This window comes from Mytilus edulis, chromosome 8 (assembly GCF_963676685.1).
Source record: "Mytilus edulis chromosome 8, xbMytEdul2.2, whole genome shotgun sequence".
In the NCBI taxonomy this organism is placed as follows: Eukaryota; Metazoa; Mollusca; class Bivalvia; order Mytilida; family Mytilidae; genus Mytilus; species Mytilus edulis.
In genome coordinates, this window is record NC_092351.1 from 23,599,949 (window position 1) to 23,619,618 (window position 19,670).

Genomic DNA, 19,670 nt, shown 5'->3' on the forward strand with positions numbered 1-19,670 from the left:
TTATTATTGATATGGTCATATTTATAAATTAACTGTTTACAAAACTGAATGCTCTTCAACTTCATACTTTATTTGGCCTTTTTAACTTTTTTGGATTTGAGCGTCACTGATAAGTCTTTTATATCTGGCATAAATACAAAAAATGTAATCCTGCTATTTATGACGAGATTATATATATAAAACATATAACAGATCAGATATTGCAGATCAAATTTATTCGTTCATAGTGTATTAATTTACGTTTTTTGATTGAGTTAAGCCTGCCAATTGATATTTTATTGTGTGTTTTTCTATGTTGTGATGTTATGCTATTGTTTCAGAAAAAGGGAGAAGGTTTGGATCCATTAAAACGTTCAATCCCGGTGCATATGTTTGCACCTGTCCTAAGTCAGGAATCTGATGTACAGTAGTTGTCGTTTGTTTATGTAATTTATACGTGTTTCTCGTTTCTCGTTTTTTTTTTGTTTTTTTGTTTGTTTTTTTTTTATAGAGATTAGACCGTTGGTTTTTCCGTTTGAATGGTTTTACACTAGTAATTTTGGGGCCTTTTAAGCTTGTTATTCGGTGTGAGCCAAGGTTCCGTGTTGAAGGCCGTACATTGACCTTTAATGGTTTAACTTTTTTTAAATTGTTTTTTGGATGGAGGGTTGTCTCATTGGCACTCACACCACATCTTCCTATATCTATCTGTTTTACTTCCCATTTCAATCAATTTTTTTCTTTGGGTACATTGATCATTGCATGTTTTGCTGTGCAACAACTGTTTCAATTTGTTAGAATATATAGACTTTTGCCATCTAAATTTATAACTTATTTTTACTTATATGATAACAATGAAGTAAAGTCAAATTTACGGTTTTCTCAAGATAAAATGCAGTAATAAAAGCAAAACTTGATTATTTTTTATATTTATTGATATTGTCGTTTTATGCATCGAAATTTTATCTGTTCTTATCAATATTAATTTAAACTGATTATTTGTTCTTTGAAAGGATTATGCCATTTAGAAACATAATACAGGAACTCATAAGTTAGAGGTCACATAAAAATACAATGTATTAAATGTTGTATAAGCATTTGAAAGTTATGAAGTCTACATATTAATAAGGGAATCTTATCGAAACATAGAGTATTATGCCACTTAGAAGCAATGCTATAGCTGATTAGTTAGAAAATCAAACTAAACTTTTACCGAATTTACTGTTTACACTTCAAAGTTTTCAATTCATAAAACAAATTAATAGAGTATCATCGAAAACGAGAACAGTCTGTCACTGAGATGATAAATTAAGCCTATTAGTCTGCTCTGTGCGTAAAAGTTAAAATTGTTCGAAATACTTTTCCATTCCAAGAAGAGACAATACTAGCTATATTTGGCCAAACCTTTAGGAAACTGTGGTCCCTAAAGCTCTTTATTTTCGTACTTTATTACGGCAATTTGGTTTTTAATGGAGCGTCACATACGAAATAAAGTAAAATATTTGCTGACGAATCTTAACAATCATCTATTGGCATTCTAAAAGTGAGTTAAAACAAACTAACAGGATCTCAATAAAAGAGAGAATACAACCAACTGAACGTAATGAAGGACAATGGTAAATATTATTAAAAAATCACCACAAATGTATATTCAAAAAGATAACAATGCAGAATTAATATGTACATATATATGAATACTTATAAACGATAACAATGGACGGATATGTTGTTTTATCACAAGTTAAAAACTCTTAAATCAAATAATATTATTGTGAACCAACTTTTTGTCGATGATACTTAATTTTTGGTATTTGCCTTTTCTAATTTCATGATATATTCATGCAATCGAAGACAAAAAAAAATAAATATTTGCGATGATTTATATTAGAGTTTTTTACCTTCCCTTGTAAGGTTTTATCAGATAAAAAAGAATTTCTTGTAATATGTATATGAATAATATTTTCTTGACTTTGGATTATTTCATGGATATATAGAAAAAGTTACATCACTAAGGTTAATGCACATATATACAATAGATTTTACATAATAATCAAATATCAGGACGGATGAATAGACACTTTCTTGTCAACATTTAAATATGACCATTGCAAATACCCTTTTATAACAATCAGAAGATAGAAACAATTAAGTGACCCATCATGGAAGAATAAATTGCCCAATTTTTACTGCTGAATGTCCACCGATGGACACAGCTGTAACTGTAACATGGACTGTTAACCCTGTGGTAGCTGAAACAGAGGCTGGTATGCCAAATGTTATACTTGTATTACTGGTTTCTTGCCACTGTATTATGTCTACACCTGCTTGAGCTGAACCAGAAGACACTTCATAGAACAATGCATCATCAGCAGTAAATATGGTGTCCCAAGATACAACCACTTTGTTATTAATCCAACTAAGCGCCAAGTTCTTTGAGTCTGAAATAGATTTTTGCTGAAATTAACTGATAGATATTTATATTAAAAAAAGGTTATCAGAAAAATTCTAATTGAAAAGGGGTACAAGAATGGTACTGTTTGTATGGTATAATAGTGTCAGCTATATGTAAATAGTTTGCACCATTAAACGATTGTCGGCTCAAGTACAATAATTATATATCCTTGCGTTCATTTTATCTTCATATTTTAGTATTTGTATGGATGATCAATTCATAAAAAAAGCTTCAAACACTGCAAATAAATAAAGAGTTATTTTTATTTATCAGTCTTTTATTGTGTCTGTGTAAAATAGAGACAAGTAACAATCGAAAGAGTACTTTCTATGTAACTGTACTTAATTAGTTCCTAAATAAACCTTCCGCAAATTCTTTGGAATTCCTTTTAAAACACGACTTTTGTCAGATAGTTTTGTACATGTATCAATGATATAACAACAGCATAATAGTACTGATGATACATATTACCCAGATATGCAGCTAATATAGGTGTAATATGTTAAAAGAGGGACGTAAGATACCAAAGGGACAGTCAAGTAACAGTTTCACTTACTATCTACTGTGGGTACTGATGTATCTACTGTTGAATTGGCCTTCACTTTGTTACTGATTTTAAACAGTTTATTGACAGCTTGGACAGAGAAGTCATATGCTCCTTCTGTTAATGCAGTCTCCGTAAAATGTGCATATAAAACATCCTGTACATCAGCAAAGAACATCAACTCTGACGAGCCATCCTTGTTGTAAAATACCTAAAATAGACAACTATCTATGCATCACAATAACTTTAAATCATTTTTTATGCAGGTTTAAAGTAATAACTTTTATCTCAAAATCACAGGTTCAAAATGTGGCAAACTTATTTTCATGACACTGCAAACACAAAATACCTAAAAATATGTCAAATCAATCAGTTAAAGCTGAAGTTCTATTACCTAACAAGAACACATACATAACCCTGAACTATCTTTCGCAAAACACATTTTTAGATTGAAAAGATGTAGGCAAGATACATATAGAAAGATTCAACTTCAGCTTATGTATTTAAGTGAATTTGGAGACAACTTATATACAAGAGCAAACACACTTAAATATCTCACCTGTTTTGCTTAATATGATTGAATGTTTTTATATGATAGTATAAATTTTCTCATTTAGGACAGGATCTGATAACCAATTAAGAGCACCTGAGATCACCTCCGTTGTTTTGGGGGCTTCGTGTTGCTAACTCAGTCCTTTGATTTATGTGTTTTTGTTTAGCGTTTTTACAGTGTTAAGCAGTTTATTTTCGACATCTCTCTCATATATGTTGATGGTTTTTGATATTAGTATTATGTGTTATCTGTACTAATCACTGTTAATCACTCACCCTTTTGTCTAGAAAATGATACGATTTTCTTAATTACCTTTCTCCTAACTAAACAAATAGCTAAAAAAAGAAACTGTACCTTTCTTCAGAAAGGTAAAATGATAATAACAAAAGAAAGTTTTAGAGAGAAAGGTTTGACATGTCAACTGTACCTTAAATCTCTCAACCCCTATATCATCAATAAATCCTGTCCACTTAAGTCTTATATTGTCTATCACACCTTGATTATTGATTTGTGGAGTATACTCTGTCATGGATAGAGGCATTGTTTCTACTACCGCTGAGTCTATGGAAGGAGGCTGGTTAGATATCTTTACACCATCTGCAGTCAGAGTTGAGATAAGACCAGCCCTATTTTCACAAGTCAGAGTGGTATAAATTGTTCTCCCTATCAGTACACTGTAAGGAAATTCTTTGTATGCAGACATAGTTGTGATCACTGTGTATGGTAGTAGCTCATTTCCACCAGGCTGGTAACCTACAAAAAACAAGATATGAAAGTCAGTTTTCTAAATATTTGAAATACTAGACCAACTTGTAAAATGAACCCTTCCCGAAAAACCTTTACAATCATTTCATAACCTGGATATGTAAAGTTTTGTGTGTAATATCTGAGCCACGTGTCTGCTAACTAATCAGAACCAAGACTTGATATCATATCATAAAAATATCTTAATCAACTGTATCCCCGACAGGATATCAGGATCCAATACTAGTATCCAAGGTAGCTTAAAGTAAAGTAAAGTCCATTCACAGACAAATAACATGATTTGTGGTCGTCTTAGTCCCAGTTTACAACTAAGTAATGTCTTACCTACAGCCCATTAACAGAACAGGATACCAGATTCTGGATCTTCGTAGTCCCAGTTTGCTTCTAAGTAATGTCTTACCTACAGCCTATTTACAGAACAGGATACAAGATTCTGGATCATCGTAGTCCCAGCTTGCTACTACGTAGAGTCTTACCTACAGCCCATTTACAGAACAGGATACCAGATTCTGAATCTTCGTAGTCCCAGTTTGCTACTATGTAATGTCTTACTTACAGCCAATTAACAGAACAGGATACCAGATTCTGGATCTTCGTAGTCCCAGTTTGCTACTAAATGAAGTCTTACCAACAGCCCATTTACAGAACAAGATACCAGATTCTGAATCTTTTCAGTCCCAGTTTGCTTCTAAGTAATTAATGTCTTACCTACAGCCCATTTACAGAACAGGATACCAGATTCTAGATCGTCGTAGTCCCAGCTTGCTACTACGTAAAGTCTACCTACAGCTAATTTACAGAACAGGATACCAGATTCTGAATCTTCGTAGTCCCAGTTTGCTACTACGTAATGTCTTACTTACAACCCATTTACAGAACAGAATACCAGATTCTGGATCTTCGTTGTCCCAGTTTGCTACTAAAAAAAGTCTTACCTACAGCCTATTTACAGAACAGGATACCAGATTCTGGATCATCGTAGTCCCAGTTTGCTCCTAAGTAATGTTTTACCTACAGCCCATTTACAGAACAGGACAGCAGATTCTGGATCTTCGTAGTCCCAGTTTGCTTCTACGGAATGTCTTATCAACATCCCACTTACAGAACAGGGTACCAGATTTTGGATCTTCGTAGTCCCAGTTTGCTACTACGTAATGTCTTAGCTACATCCTATTACAGTACAAGATACTAGATTCTGAATCTTCGTAGTCCCAGTTTGCTACTTACATGTAGTAATGTCTTACCTCTAGCCCATTTTCAGAACAGGATACCAGATTCTGGATCGTCGTAGTCCAAGCTTGCTACTACGTAAAGTATTACCTACAGCCCATTTACAGAACAGGATACCAGATTCTGAATCTTCGTAGTCCCAGTTTGCTACTACGTAATGTCTTACTTACAGCCCATTTACAGAACAAAATACCAGATTCTGGATCTTCGTTGTCCCAGTTTCCTACTAAAAAAAGTCTTACCTACAGCCCATTTACAGTACAAGATATCAGATTCTGGATCTTCGTAGTCCAAGTTTGCTACTAAGTAATGTTTTACCTACAGCCCATTTACAGAACAGGACAGCAGATTCTGGATCTTCGTAGTCCCAGTTTGCTACTTCGGAATGTCTTATCAACATCCCACTTACAGAACAGTGTACCAGATTTTGGATCTTTAGTCCCAGTTTGCTACTACGTTATGTCTTACCTACATCCTATTACAGTAAAAGATACTAGATTCTGAATCTTCGTAGTCCCAGTTTGCTACTTACATGTAGTAATGTCTAACTTACAGCCCATTTACAGAACAGGACAGCAGATTCTGGATCTTCGTAGTCCACGTTTGCTACTAAGTAATGTTTTACCTACAGCCCATTTACAGAACAGGACAGCAGATTCTGGATCTTCGTTGTCCCAGTTTGCTACTAAGTGAAGTCTTACCAACAGCCTATTTACAGAACAGGATACCAGATTCTGGATCTTCGTAGTCCCAGTTTGCTACTAAGTAATGTTTACCTACAGCCCATTTACAGAACAAGATACCAGATTCTGGATCTTCGTAGTCCCAGTTTGCTACTAAGTAATGTTTTACCTACAGTCCATTTACATAACAAGATACCAGATTCTGGATCTTTGTAGTCCCAGTTTGCTACTAAGTAATGTTTAACCTACAGCCCATTTACAGAACACGATACCAGATTCTGGATCTTCGTAGTCCCTGTTTGCTACTAAGAAAGTCTTACCTACAGCACATTTACAGAACAGGATACCAGAGTCTAGATCTTCGTAGTCCCAGTTTGCTACTTAGTGAAGTCTTCCAACAGCCCATTTACAGTACAAGATACCAGATTCTGGATCTTCGTAATCCCAGTTTGCTACTTAGTAATGTCTTACCTACAGCCCATTTACAGAACAGGATACCAGATTCTGGATCTTCGTAGTCCCAGTTTGCTACTACTTCATTAAATTCCCAAGCATCTTCATCTCCGCCTGCAATTTTGATAAGTCTCCTTTTAGAATATAGTTTTCTTAAATATGACTCTAAAATTTCTGTGTTTGTCTGTGATATAACATTTTTTTAAGCATTTTAAGAGGTATTGGTTGTTGGTGATGGTTTTGTTAATTTTAAACATCTTTGGTAAATTTCTCCTTGTTTCCTTTTAACATGTTTGAACCGTTTCTTCATATCAAAATATTAAAACTCGATTTTGTTTTAATTACTTATATATCTGTTACCCTCGAATGATTATCGTTTAATAGTTCCAATTATTAGATATAAAACATAAACATTAACTTGAAAAAAAAATTTCATTTGTTTATTTTGTAGTGAAATGAAAAGAGTTGCTGAACTATATTATTTTTTTCTGTTGTCATTTGTTTTCTTCAAAAGAATAAAATATCAAATTTTGAAACTTATACATCTATTAATATATATTGTTTACCTAATCCATCATTGACAAATTTGATGTCAACTGGTGTCAGATCTACTAGTATTGGGTCAGAGTAAGAAATTCCTCTCAGGTCTGCCCCATTTGTAGCTATAGCTGTGATGTAAATATATGTGTTGTGTACCAGGGTCACATTGTTGTTAAACCCAAAGTTCATCAATCCTACACTTCTGAATGGCTGTATTTGTGTTCCTCCAGTTGCATAACCTTGACAATGGAAATAATAAAAATAAAAATGGTCAATAATGAAACTTATTACAAAGAGTAAGCATTACAGTAAACTAGTAAAGAATAAACTTCAATGATAACATGAAATAATAAATGGAATACAATAAAATAATGTCATTAATAATGTAATTGATATTGAATAAATGGATTGATTTTTAAATACAGATATAACATAGACAAATATTATAAATACAAACATAAAGAGATACACATATAAGTGTCTAACCGTCACATATTCGTAAATTCACGAATCTTATCAAATCATTAAATCAAGTGTAACATGCGCATTTCAAATGTATCAATGTGAACTGATCATATCGAATTATGGTTAACCTCAACAAGAAATATATATATATTTAAGTCAAATCACCATCTGATAAAAAAACTCACAAGATTTTACAAGGGAACCCGTAAGACAAAGCCCATTGAAAATCTTCTAAAATAGATAATTTAATTGAAAAAGTATCCATTACCAACCTATTGCCCAGCTGTAATCTATGACTGGAGATTCTGGATCAGCAAAACTCCATGACCCGTGTATGGAACTCCATTCATGTAAATATATCACATGACCAATCACGTGACCACCTGGTGATGCTGTTGTCAAATTCACCTTCTGAACAGATACATTATCTATAAATATTCCTGTAGTCATGTCCATACTACCAATACTGATATTAACCTGGTCATTTGTAGCCTTGAAATAGAAGGTGTGCGCATGCCAGGAAATTTCCGCCCTACTTTTACCCTCTCCATGTCCGTCATGGCGATATGGTTTTGTATATATCAGGAATACTTGTTTGTCATTACCAAGTTGTACGAAACCTTCCTTGTTTGCTCCTACAGAATCTGTTATGGGTAAATGACTTGAGTAAAATGATATCTTGTAAAAACATCCAGTTTTGACATCAACAAGTTTTTGCTGAACGTTTCCTCTGATGAAAAGAAAAGACTGTCCGTCTTTAGCTAAATTAACTTGAGACGATATAACAGCCATGCATGTTGATAAATCCGGTATCCATGACAATGGGTGGTAACTACTAGATATCGTGCATATATCTGTAGAACTAACATTCAACCAAGGTAATAGATCGCCACTCGTGTCTTCAAATGAAGGATTGTCAACAATATTATCATCAATATGAATGAATTTTTCTGAAACAGGAGGTGTTTTATCTACTATGGCACCATCTGATGTAACAATCGGTGATGTTCTTCCTACATTGTCCACAGCATAGACCTTATTGTATATTTTAGTACCTGTAATACAATTATTGAAATCTAAAATAAAACAACTGCAAATATAACACAATGGCTGCCACTTGTGTACAAAGATCTACTTCCCTATCAGAGCACCTGAGATCACATTAAGTATTATAGTGTTTCTATGTTATTTTTTGTGTGCTTTTTAATGTCATTTTCGCTTTTAGTCTTTTCAGCCTTTGTTAGTTTGTTTTCGACTTATGAGTTCGAAGCCCTTATGCATCTTTGACCTCTCATATGAACTTCTATCTATAAAATTGAATGAAAATAATTTTGTTTTGTAGTTTGAAATAAAGTTTATGTTCAAATTTGTTGATGTGTATGACCAAGTTTCTTATCTTAGACAGTATATTATTCAAACGGTAAATAAACAAACACAATGTGACACAGTTATTATTTACATGATGGAACATTTACATTCAAGTTTATGACTTCGAAGTGGTCCAGTTTTCCACAAATATAGTTATCAAGTTACAGTCACATAATAATAGTCTTTTTTATATTTAACCAATTATTTCAAATATGCACCTACCCTCCTTTAGGTTCGACAATCAATGTTTTCTGCTACAGATTTGTATCATTCAGTATATAAATAAGTTTTAAGTAAACTGTTGTCATAAGTTACCATAGAAGATAAGCATTCTCCTATATAAAAGCGATATTTGATTATCTTACCTTCCTTTGAAATTGCTTAACTTTCTTATGCCGAGTACTTTACGTTGTATTTAAAGAAAACACATTAAAGTTATTAAAAAAAATGACAAACATGTTTAAGGCATAAGTATAAATGCTTAAGAAACAAACAGACATACAGCTAGCCCACAACCACTGCATTATGGGTTTTTGAATTAGTATGGAAACATTAAAAACGTGGTATGGTTTGACATGTTTTTGTGTCCTTAACCCTTCAAATGACAAATGTGTACATATCTCACCTATGTTCAATAAAAGTGGTGCATTAGTTTGTTGATAAGAGACCTACCCTGGGGAATATCTGTTGATAGATTTCGAGATACAGAAACATGAAGTCCAACATTAGTCCAAGGTAAAATATCACATTCTGATTGTTCATAATTTGTATCAACAAATGTTGTCTCCCCAACACACCATTGGTATGACCGAATACCAGACTCTGTGTCTATAAATCCATGCCAATGGGCTTCCACTATGTTTGAAGAGTTCTTATACTCTACATCCATAATCCCTGTATTCAAAGTAAGCAAATAAATAAAACACCTTTTAGAGGCAATTCTACTTATATCGATGTTGGATAGGTTATGTTTTTTATAGCTAAAAATGAATGTAAAATGAGACTTTCCTGAGGCAAATATTTATTCTTATATATGAAGGCATTTAATTTCAAGCAGATTTTAATAGAATTACAGACATATATATAGAATACTGGTTTTTTTTTAATTTTGCAATGTTTTTATCGATGCAAAACTTGCTACACGCTTGGTCTTCTATGAAAAGTCCCTGAGTGAATGACAAAATTGAAAGTCAAAACAAATAAAACCACTGAATACCAGCTGTCATATTCCTGTTATATTCCTGACTAGATACAGACATTGTCTTATGTGGAAGTGTTTGATTTAACCTTGGTTTTTAGGTAGCTAAACCTCTAACTTGTATGAAAGTCGCATAAAATTCCATTATATCAACGATGCGTTAACATAACTAATAGACATAATAGGTAACAAATATCAAAACCTGTGTACAAACATTACGACATTTGATCAAACGTTACTATATGTATCATTTGGAAACCAAAAGGGTAATAGACAATTTAACATGTAAAACAAAATACACCTCCTTTTTCAAGCGGAGCAATTTAGAGTCAAAATTATGTAATTACCCCTATTATTATTTCACAGCTTAATGTTTTTTCTTTGACATTACACAATATTAATATTACCAACTTTTATAATCAGATTTATTTAAAGTCATAGCTATGTTGTTTAAATAAAACACATATTTATGCATGGTTTTGTAATGCATTAGTCATTTTTAAAAACTGTATTATAAATTCATGGCCATGAATGGTAGAACCATTGACTTACCTAATCCATCATATACAATCCCTGCTGAAGGGTCTACATGATCTACAATAAATCCATCGGACGTGGACGTAGTGTGAACACCAGCATAGTTATAAGCTATCACGTTAGAATAGTATTTTATTCCTGGCGATAAGTTGACTCTAGACATGTTAAATCCTTCCACTGTTCCATCTAAATCCGTGGGTATGGTCAAAATATCATATCCTTTAAGTAAAAAGGACACTATTAATTCAGAGAAAATTATCTTAATATGTCGAGAAAACAATATTTTGATAATTTTACAACATGACAATTTCGATAAAAATGATTTGATGATTGATAACGTAAAATGAATTTACATTGAATTCTTGTTATATTTGACAAGAACTAATTGGTCTGTAATTCGCTATCGCATGTTAATTGCTTAAAAATCGTTCAATTATTGTTTTTATAGGAAAGGATATTGAAGTTACATTTCGGGAATTATTTAACATCAAATTGTATATACCAATGGACTTATAATTGCTAACTTCAACATCAGTAGGTCTCTAGTGAAGAGTTGTATCATTGTCAACCATATCTTGATTTTAATCAAGTCTTGACAATAAGCCAGTAATTGACCATTTCTTATTGTAACTACTGGATACTGTACTTACCACCAGGAAATGAACTAATGTAAAGTTTATATTCATCAATAGTGGCTGCAGCATTCAGAAATTTGTCCTTCCACATAAATGTTATAGGTCTCCCTATTCTCATATAATCATCATCCTTTACATAGGTATTCAAAACCTTTTCTATCACCTTTAAATTAAAAAGATTTTTTTTTCATTGATTCAATGACATGATAAAGTCAACTGGCTTCATCCTTAGCATTCACCAAAGTTTATTCTTTCAGCATCAACTGTGCCTTAAAATTAACTTCAAATGTTACAACTAATTTTTTTCCTTTGGATTGTTTGAAATCAATTGCTTTTAATGAAAAAAAGTTAAAGTACTGTACAGTAGATATATGTTGCTAAGATACATGACTCAGGCGAGACGCCAGGTATTTTTTTCAAACTTACCAAATGTCTTAATATGACAAAGACTAAAAGTTCGCAACCAATACATTGATTGTTATGATCGTTGTTTGTTTAATATCAAAAGTTATTAATGATATTGACCCTTAAACATGCGTTTAATATAACAAATGTGTTGACTGCCTGAAAGAAAAAATTATAGTCTCTACGTGCAAATCTAAATTACCCAAAGTGAGATGCACATAACCATTTTTTTACAAACAAAATAAAATGTTAAAAGCCCTTGGGTAGAAAGCTGTATGACACATAAAAGGCATCCTCTAAAATATTGCGGAAAATAGGTTCATTATCAGAAAAAATTTCTTAATTGAATACGTGAATACGTATAGTGCATAACTCAATTGATATAATAAAAAAAAATTAAAGCTGCCGGTTGAAGACAGCAAAGGCGTAGATTACATAAGGATGCTTCTGAAAACGTGTTTCATCATTTGGAAAAATGCCCAAAAAAATCCAAATGTTTTCGCAAAGTGAGGTACAAATTTGCATGGTATATTGATACCAACATTTAGAAAAGTTTAATAACTATATGAAACAACTTATATATATAGAAGCAATTGACTTAAAACTTCGATAATAACACTGAACCCAACCATGCTTATAAGGAACATAGGGGAAACCCAGCCAAAAAAGTTCTTGAAAATGCAAGAACAGCAGTTTGTCTAATCATTGGTGTCTGAATCATCACAATAATACGTATGTCTTGAATTTAATGTAGACATCAGATCTGATAAAACAGCCGTAAATTTGAAGTACTCACAGCCGTTCCTCTAACTGTAGCTACAGCAGGTGTCTGTGTCATCACAACTATACCATCCGTCTTAAATACAGCATAAATGTCAGATGTGTACCATATCCGTACAAACACAGAATATTTGATTGTGTTTTCTAACAATTGTTGATCTGAAAAATATTAGCATTTTAACGATGATTAGTCTGGTTAAGCATGTGAGTAACGGGTAATGTTGACAAACGTTTAGCAAAATCATTGTTTTCAAAATGTAGTTTTAGTGATTACTTCCTTTTTGAATCTTACAATTTTTTATTTTTTTTGACTTCACAAAAATCTCAATACCTCAGAAAGAATAAAAACATCAACTTGAATTTTTCACTATGATTATTTCCCTGTATTAAGAATTATTTATTTGCATCAGAGACATTCTCACACATATTTGCAGACAAAAAAAAATCATTTTTTTTTTTATTAAATTATAGCAAGCATGCACTACGTCTTTGTCAAATTGTCTTCAGCAACCACTCATAAAATGTTAAAGGTATCAAGGTTGCGAAAGAATAATTTCCGTTAAAGTAGTGTAAGGTTACGAAATGAACACATTTATATACTGCATAAAGCAGCAGTCATCTGGAATTGACCGGTAAGTATGTTATATTCTGCTAGTATTGAGAATCATCTAAATACACTTTTTGAAATAGCAAGAAATGTCACAAATCACATGAATATAACATGTTAATATCAAATCAAATTTTCAGTTGAAAAAAGATCCATAATCATTTAATGTCTACCTGGTCCAATAGTGAATACAGAATCCATCAACTGACCAGCATCCTGCCAAACCTTCTCCTTGACTGGGTCATATATACCAGTTGGCGTTGCATCATCTGCGTAACCCGCACTCCATTCATACCTTCAGTATAAATAAGGCCAGTATTACATGTTACATGTAATTTCATAAGGTTAGGGAACAATAAGGTTGCAATACATACATTATAGATTAACCACATATACAATATAAAGGTAACTTTGTCAGTCTACAGTAATACAATAAGTGTATTACATCATATTAAGAAAGCTTCAAAACTGATGTAGTACAATTTTATTTCAAATAAAGTTTAACACGTTTTGAAACAATGCAAAATATTAGAAGATGTGAAAGAATTTCAATGAAACAATAAACCACCAGATTCCAAAATGACATAGACTTTTAAAGCAACTATAAATGTTGGTGAAAGTTTATAGCAAAATTCTGTACAAACAACTGAAAACTGACTAGAACTTGCAGCAATGGTAAGAATGAAAGAGCATATGTGTAAGTGGATCATAATACATTGATAAATGGGTGTATAAACATTTAGTTGGATAAACTTATCATAAGGGTTTAGAGGAGAACTGTTGAGATATAATGCAAGAAGATCTCAGCACACTGTAGAATGTTGTTACATTGAGTTGTACAAACTTACCATAAGGGTTTAGAGGGAAACTATTGAAATATAATCCATGAAGCTTTCAGCACACTGTCGAATGTTGTTACATTGAGTTGTACAAACTTACCATAATGGTTTAGAGGGAAACTGTTGAGATATAATCCATGAAGCTCTCAGCACACTGTCGGAAGCTGTTACAGCTTGGTCATCCGTAGTATAACCATTTGTGTCCTTTACTAACAATAAGGTGTACTGTGTACCAGAAAATACACCTGAAAAAAATTGTGTTAACAAAAATGCAATGTGCTCTTTTTACTCAAGAAATCTAAATATACACTTTATTATGCGTATTACAATATTGTTTCATTAAAATATAATGTGAAGTCATACCTACATGACATATTGAATACAATTTGAAATCCAAATTATTAACCTCGACATAGTTTAGAAAGTTCTACAGATACTCATTGTACCATTCAATACAACAACAAATATAACAAATAGTCTGCGTGAAACAATCTGAAAAACTTGATAAAAGCCTTTTCGAAAGTCAAACCTATAAAAGAGTATAAAAGTGATGTGTCATTGATAGTGGTGGATTCAGGAGGAGCTTTTTTAACTCCTTGTAACGGAAATGGAAAGTGTTGCCAGTTCTTATTCAAATAACAATAACAAATGAAAAATTAGCAATCTTTCTCGTAAGAACAATTACTTATAAAATTGGTAACTGTTGGAGGTAAAGAATTCAAATATCAACAAAAGATGATTTATACTTCACTTCAATAAAAAAAAACTTGTTTTTGAGAACTCAAAGGTCAATATTCAATTGTTTTTGCCATAAAACGTAAACTTGAAATTATTCATTATATGCTAAAACGCAATTGCACACACTTTTTTAAGAAAGTGATGAATAATTTTTGTTATCTCTTTTTGCACTTCTGTCTCGACTTTTCATCCTTATCTCTAGTATGAACTTTTATAAGTTCTAACTTATTTCTCTATATCAACTCATTCTGTAGTTTGCTTTGATGTTTTTGAAAAGTTTACTGTTTCAAACGGCTTCTAAATAATTGACGCCGTAGTCACAAGTTAAAGTTTAAACGTATATAGTAACAATATGTTCAGCGTAAGAACCATTCCAGCCACAAGGTCTCGGTAGAACTTATACATTTTGTAAATACATGTTTCAATATCAGCATGCACAAATCTTAATAAAAATTTGAAACCACAATATCCTTTACAACAAAGTGTGAAAACAAACTGTTACAGATAATGGTATGAGTAAACTGTACAGCACTATTTCCTAACCCATACATGGAAAATATGAAAGGGGGAAAGTATAAATATATTCTTAATATTATATCTAATTTCAGTGATATTTGGAATGATAGGTAAAGTGCAGTAGAAGAAAAACATTTCACTGAAAAAACAGTATATTGTATATAAACCTTCTAGATGAAGTATTTACCACAGACAAGAGGAGGGGATATGTAAGTTTTAAAACAAAACACAAATATTTTCACCTTAAACAAATGAATGTTTGAAATGTTTATAAAGGTACGTAGCTTGTAATGTTTTACCTCTTTTCGCAGCCAGTATTCTTTGATTTGGGTAAACATCAAATACAAAATAAACTAAATATCTAGCCTAGTATTTATGTTGAGTTTATTTAGACAAAACATGTTAATTTTAAAATTCATGTGTGCAATAGATTCAAATGAAAACGGTCTTAAAATTGACTTTAATCTATAGATGTCATGGAATACACATCGATAACCTTTTACAAAATTCTGATTCTTTTTAGAATTTGATATAAAAGTGTCTTATCATACTAACCATCAGAAACATCAGTACAGTTACCAAGACTTGGATTAAATGGACACTTCTGGTCTTGTGGAGAACAAACACAATGGCCTTCACATGATATTGCATCACATCGTCTCACCAAGTCCAGATAGCTCGGTGGAGTCCTTTTAAAAGCTGAATGAATCATGTGACTTCTTAAACCAACCTGTAGAAAGCATATTGAAGGTCAAAGTTGGCTTTTTATTATTTACCGCTTGAAATATAAGCACTAATCAAAATAAAAATATCTGATCTTTATGATTAATTCTTTCAGATATTTAAAAAAAAAACAATATGATTTGCTCCTTTAGAAAATATTCAATTTCGTATTTTTTCACAATGTCTTCAAACAGGAACATATCTTAGTCTAACTTGCCAAACAATGATAAGTATGCATTAATTTTTGAATACTTCTAGATAGTTAAGTATTTTTAAAGGTTTTAAATAATATTTACATGACTTGTTGTAACATTAGGTTTATGGCATTTAAATAATTATCCAACTGAACATTCACAGACAAAATATACACTTTACGTCATTCTTCTAATACAAAGGTTCTGGCTCTAACTTACCTTATTAACAGCCCACAGGGTGATAAATACTTCATCAAATTGAGTCAATACAACAGTCTCGATTTTATGCAGTTGAACTTTGCCCTCATCACCATGGTCTGTGTTGCTATCTACGTGAATATACTTGGTTTCAAGATCCTATAAATCAAAACACTGTTAATAATTCATAAGTCAAGAATATGACAGTTGTTATCTATTCGTTTGATGTGTTTGAGCTTTTGTTTTTTCCCTTTTTAAACTTTCCTCTGGGTTTGGTATTTTTGTATTTCATATTTTGCTTACTATTATATTGAATTATAATTTAAGGCCGTTCCACGTTTTCAATTTTCATCTTATAGTGATTACAGGTATATATCAGGCCTAAAATTTGACACAACAGACGCATGTTTTGTCTACATAAGTTCATCAGTGACGCTCGGATCAACCAAAAAAAAGCCAAACAAGTATAATAGTTAAAGACCATCTAAAAAAATGTGTCAAAATGACACTCATCCGATTCACCTTAATGCCGCCTCTTCTATAAATTTATACCCTCCTTTTTTCGACCTCTAAATCAAACAATTGATTTTAAAGAGCTACATACAAATAAACGAAAATATAAACAAACATTTCAAATACTTAAACATCAATAAAAAAAAATATCGGTTGATAATTTATGACAATTCCGACCTTATGAGGTGCAAACTAAGGTGTATAAATATTCTCTGAGTCAGATCATTACAACATACCTTATTCAGATTCTTGGCCATGTAAGAGGAGCCCACAGTGACCATATAATGATCAATCTGTGAATGTATATCACTGAATCCTAGCCAGGCAAGATACACAGCATTACTTCCATAGGTCATCCACCCATGTTCATTTCTGGAGAGATCTTGATCAGAAGCATGGTCAGTACTGACAGCAAACATTCCTAAAATAAACAGAAGATTCATTGGAGCATATGATCGGCAAGATTAGGGTACCATGATTGGCTTTCAGCACACATTCCTGAAATACAAAAATAAACAGAACATTCATTTAAATATATGCATGGCAAAATCTTGGTAAATTAGATGGCTCGCAAAACACAATGTCAGGGTAGGTATACAAATCTCTGTGTGACTATAAACATTCCTTCCGATGTAGTTGAGAATGAAACATAACCTCTTTACTGTTAGAGAGATGAATACCTACGTTCCCTCCTCACTCCATAGAAACCACCATATGGAATTATCTGCATATATGCCATGTGATGTATCTGAAATACACATATCTACCTTTTTAAAGAGTGAATACCCCTCTGTGCCCTCTACATATCTTATGTTGAAGGAAAACAAATATTCCCTCTGACGTATTTGAGATACAGATATCTGTATTTTTAAAAGAATCCCTACCTCCATATATTCAAAACTCTGGAAGGTTGAGTGCTATCTACAAACATTCCCTGTAATAAATCTGAGATACAGATGTTTACACTGTTAGAGAAACAGACACCTCCCCTCCCTTAGTCAATAGATGCATACCTCTGGATGGTGGAGTGCTATCTACAAACATTTCCTGTGACGTATCTGAGATACAGATGTCTACACTGTTAGAGTAACAGACACCTCTCCTCCCTTGGTCAATAGGTACATACCTCTGGATGGTGGAGTGCTATCTACAAACATTCCTTCTGATGTATCTGAGATACAGATATCTGCACTGTTAGAGAATTGCTGCCCCTTACTCACTTAGTCCATAGATACATACCTGTGGATGGTGGAGTGCTATCTACAAAAATTTCCTGTGATGTACCTGTGATACAGATGTCTACACTGTTAGAGTAACAGACACCTCTCATCCCTTAGTCAATAGATACACACCTCTGGATGGTGGAGTGCTATCGACAAACATTCCATGTGAAGTATCTGAGATACAGATGTCTACACTGTTAGAGTATCAGACACCGCACCTCCTTTAATACATAGATACATACCTCTGGAAGTTGGAGTGCTATCGACAAACATTCCCTGTGAAGTATCTGAGATGCAGATGTCTACACTGTTAGAGAAACAGACACCTCCCCTCCCTCAGTCAATAGATGCATACCTCTGGATGGTGGAGTGCTATCTACAAACATTTCCTGTGACGTATCTGAGATACAGATGTCTACACTGTTAGAGTAACAGACACCTCTCCTCCCTTGGTCAATAGGTACATACCTCTGGATGGTGGAGTGCTATCTACAAACATTCCTTCTGATGTATCTGAGATACAGATATCTGCACTGTTAGAGAATTGCTGCCCCTTACTCACTTAGTCCATAGATACATACCTGTGGATGGTGGAGTGCTATCTACAAACATTACATGTGAGGTATCTGAGATACAGATATCTGCACTGTAAGAGTAACACACACCTCCCTTCCCTTAGTCAATAGATACATACCTCTGGATGGCAGAGTGCTAACTACAAACATTCCATGTGATGTATCTGAGATAGAGATATCTGCACTGTTAGAGAGTTGCTGCCCTTACTCACTTAGTCAATAGATACATACCTCTGGATGGTGGAGTGCTATCTACAAACATTCCCTGTGAAGTATCTGAGATACAGATATCTGCACTGTTACAAGTAATCAAAGTCACATAGTATGTCACTCCATCATGTAGATCTAAACCAGTAAATACATAGGACCGGGCAATACCATTGACCTAGGTGAGATAAATGATCAATGTTCATGGAGCAAATATTCAATATAAATACATGATGTTGTTGGATCCAGATTATGAAAACTAAAGCCTGTCATGTTTGATATTAGTTCTGTTCACCAAAAACATTTTTTTTAATTTATTATTTTTTAACAAAGACGACAATCATACAAGAGTTTAATTGTTACAACAATACAGTGGAGCCCTTTTAGCCTACTTACTGGCAGTGAAGATAGTAAAAATTCGCCTCCAATATGAGATTTGATTGACAGGTATTGTCTCTTTATAAATGATTCTACATCATCAACTTCCCATTCGACCTTCATCGTTGTCCTATATATTTGAGTCATTTCATTGATTCCAAAATCGTTAGAGAATGTCGTTACTTTTGACAAGACAGGTGGCGTGTCATCTACACTTAAACCACTTGAGGATGACTCTGCCCACAACCCTGCAAGTAAAACATGCCATACTGTTTCAAATCTGCATATCAAGTAAAAAACATGAATATATGAATATCCTCTACATAGGGCATTTCCCATAGTATCAAAAACTGTCTAACTATTTCAATCTTT

At 32.9% G+C, this 19,670-nt stretch overlaps 1 protein-coding gene across 1 annotated transcript in view; it reads right to left on the reverse strand.

Annotated features, from left to right (window-relative positions):
- Positions 1-896: 896 nt before the first annotated feature.
- Positions 897-19,670, reverse strand: part of LOC139485130 (uncharacterized) — a 95,754-nt gene continuing 76,980 nt past the window's right edge. The window contains exons 38-54 of the mRNA XM_071269281.1: positions 19,317-19,546; positions 18,945-19,098; positions 17,152-17,336; positions 16,424-16,561; positions 15,843-16,017; positions 14,134-14,278; positions 13,368-13,489; positions 12,604-12,746; positions 11,418-11,565; positions 10,783-10,986; positions 9,705-9,926; positions 7,937-8,719; positions 7,226-7,438; positions 6,678-6,773; positions 3,956-4,281; positions 2,988-3,186; positions 897-2,417 (exon numbers count right to left, since the gene is read on the reverse strand). Coding sequence (XP_071125382.1) covers positions 2,137-2,417; positions 2,988-3,186; positions 3,956-4,281; positions 6,678-6,773; positions 7,226-7,438; positions 7,937-8,719; positions 9,705-9,926; positions 10,783-10,986; positions 11,418-11,565; positions 12,604-12,746; positions 13,368-13,489; positions 14,134-14,278; positions 15,843-16,017; positions 16,424-16,561; positions 17,152-17,336; positions 18,945-19,098; positions 19,317-19,546 — 3,764 coding nt within the window. The 3' untranslated portion in view covers positions 897-2,136. The remainder of the gene's footprint in view (positions 2,418-2,987; positions 3,187-3,955; positions 4,282-6,677; positions 6,774-7,225; positions 7,439-7,936; positions 8,720-9,704; positions 9,927-10,782; positions 10,987-11,417; positions 11,566-12,603; positions 12,747-13,367; positions 13,490-14,133; positions 14,279-15,842; positions 16,018-16,423; positions 16,562-17,151; positions 17,337-18,944; positions 19,099-19,316; positions 19,547-19,670) is intronic.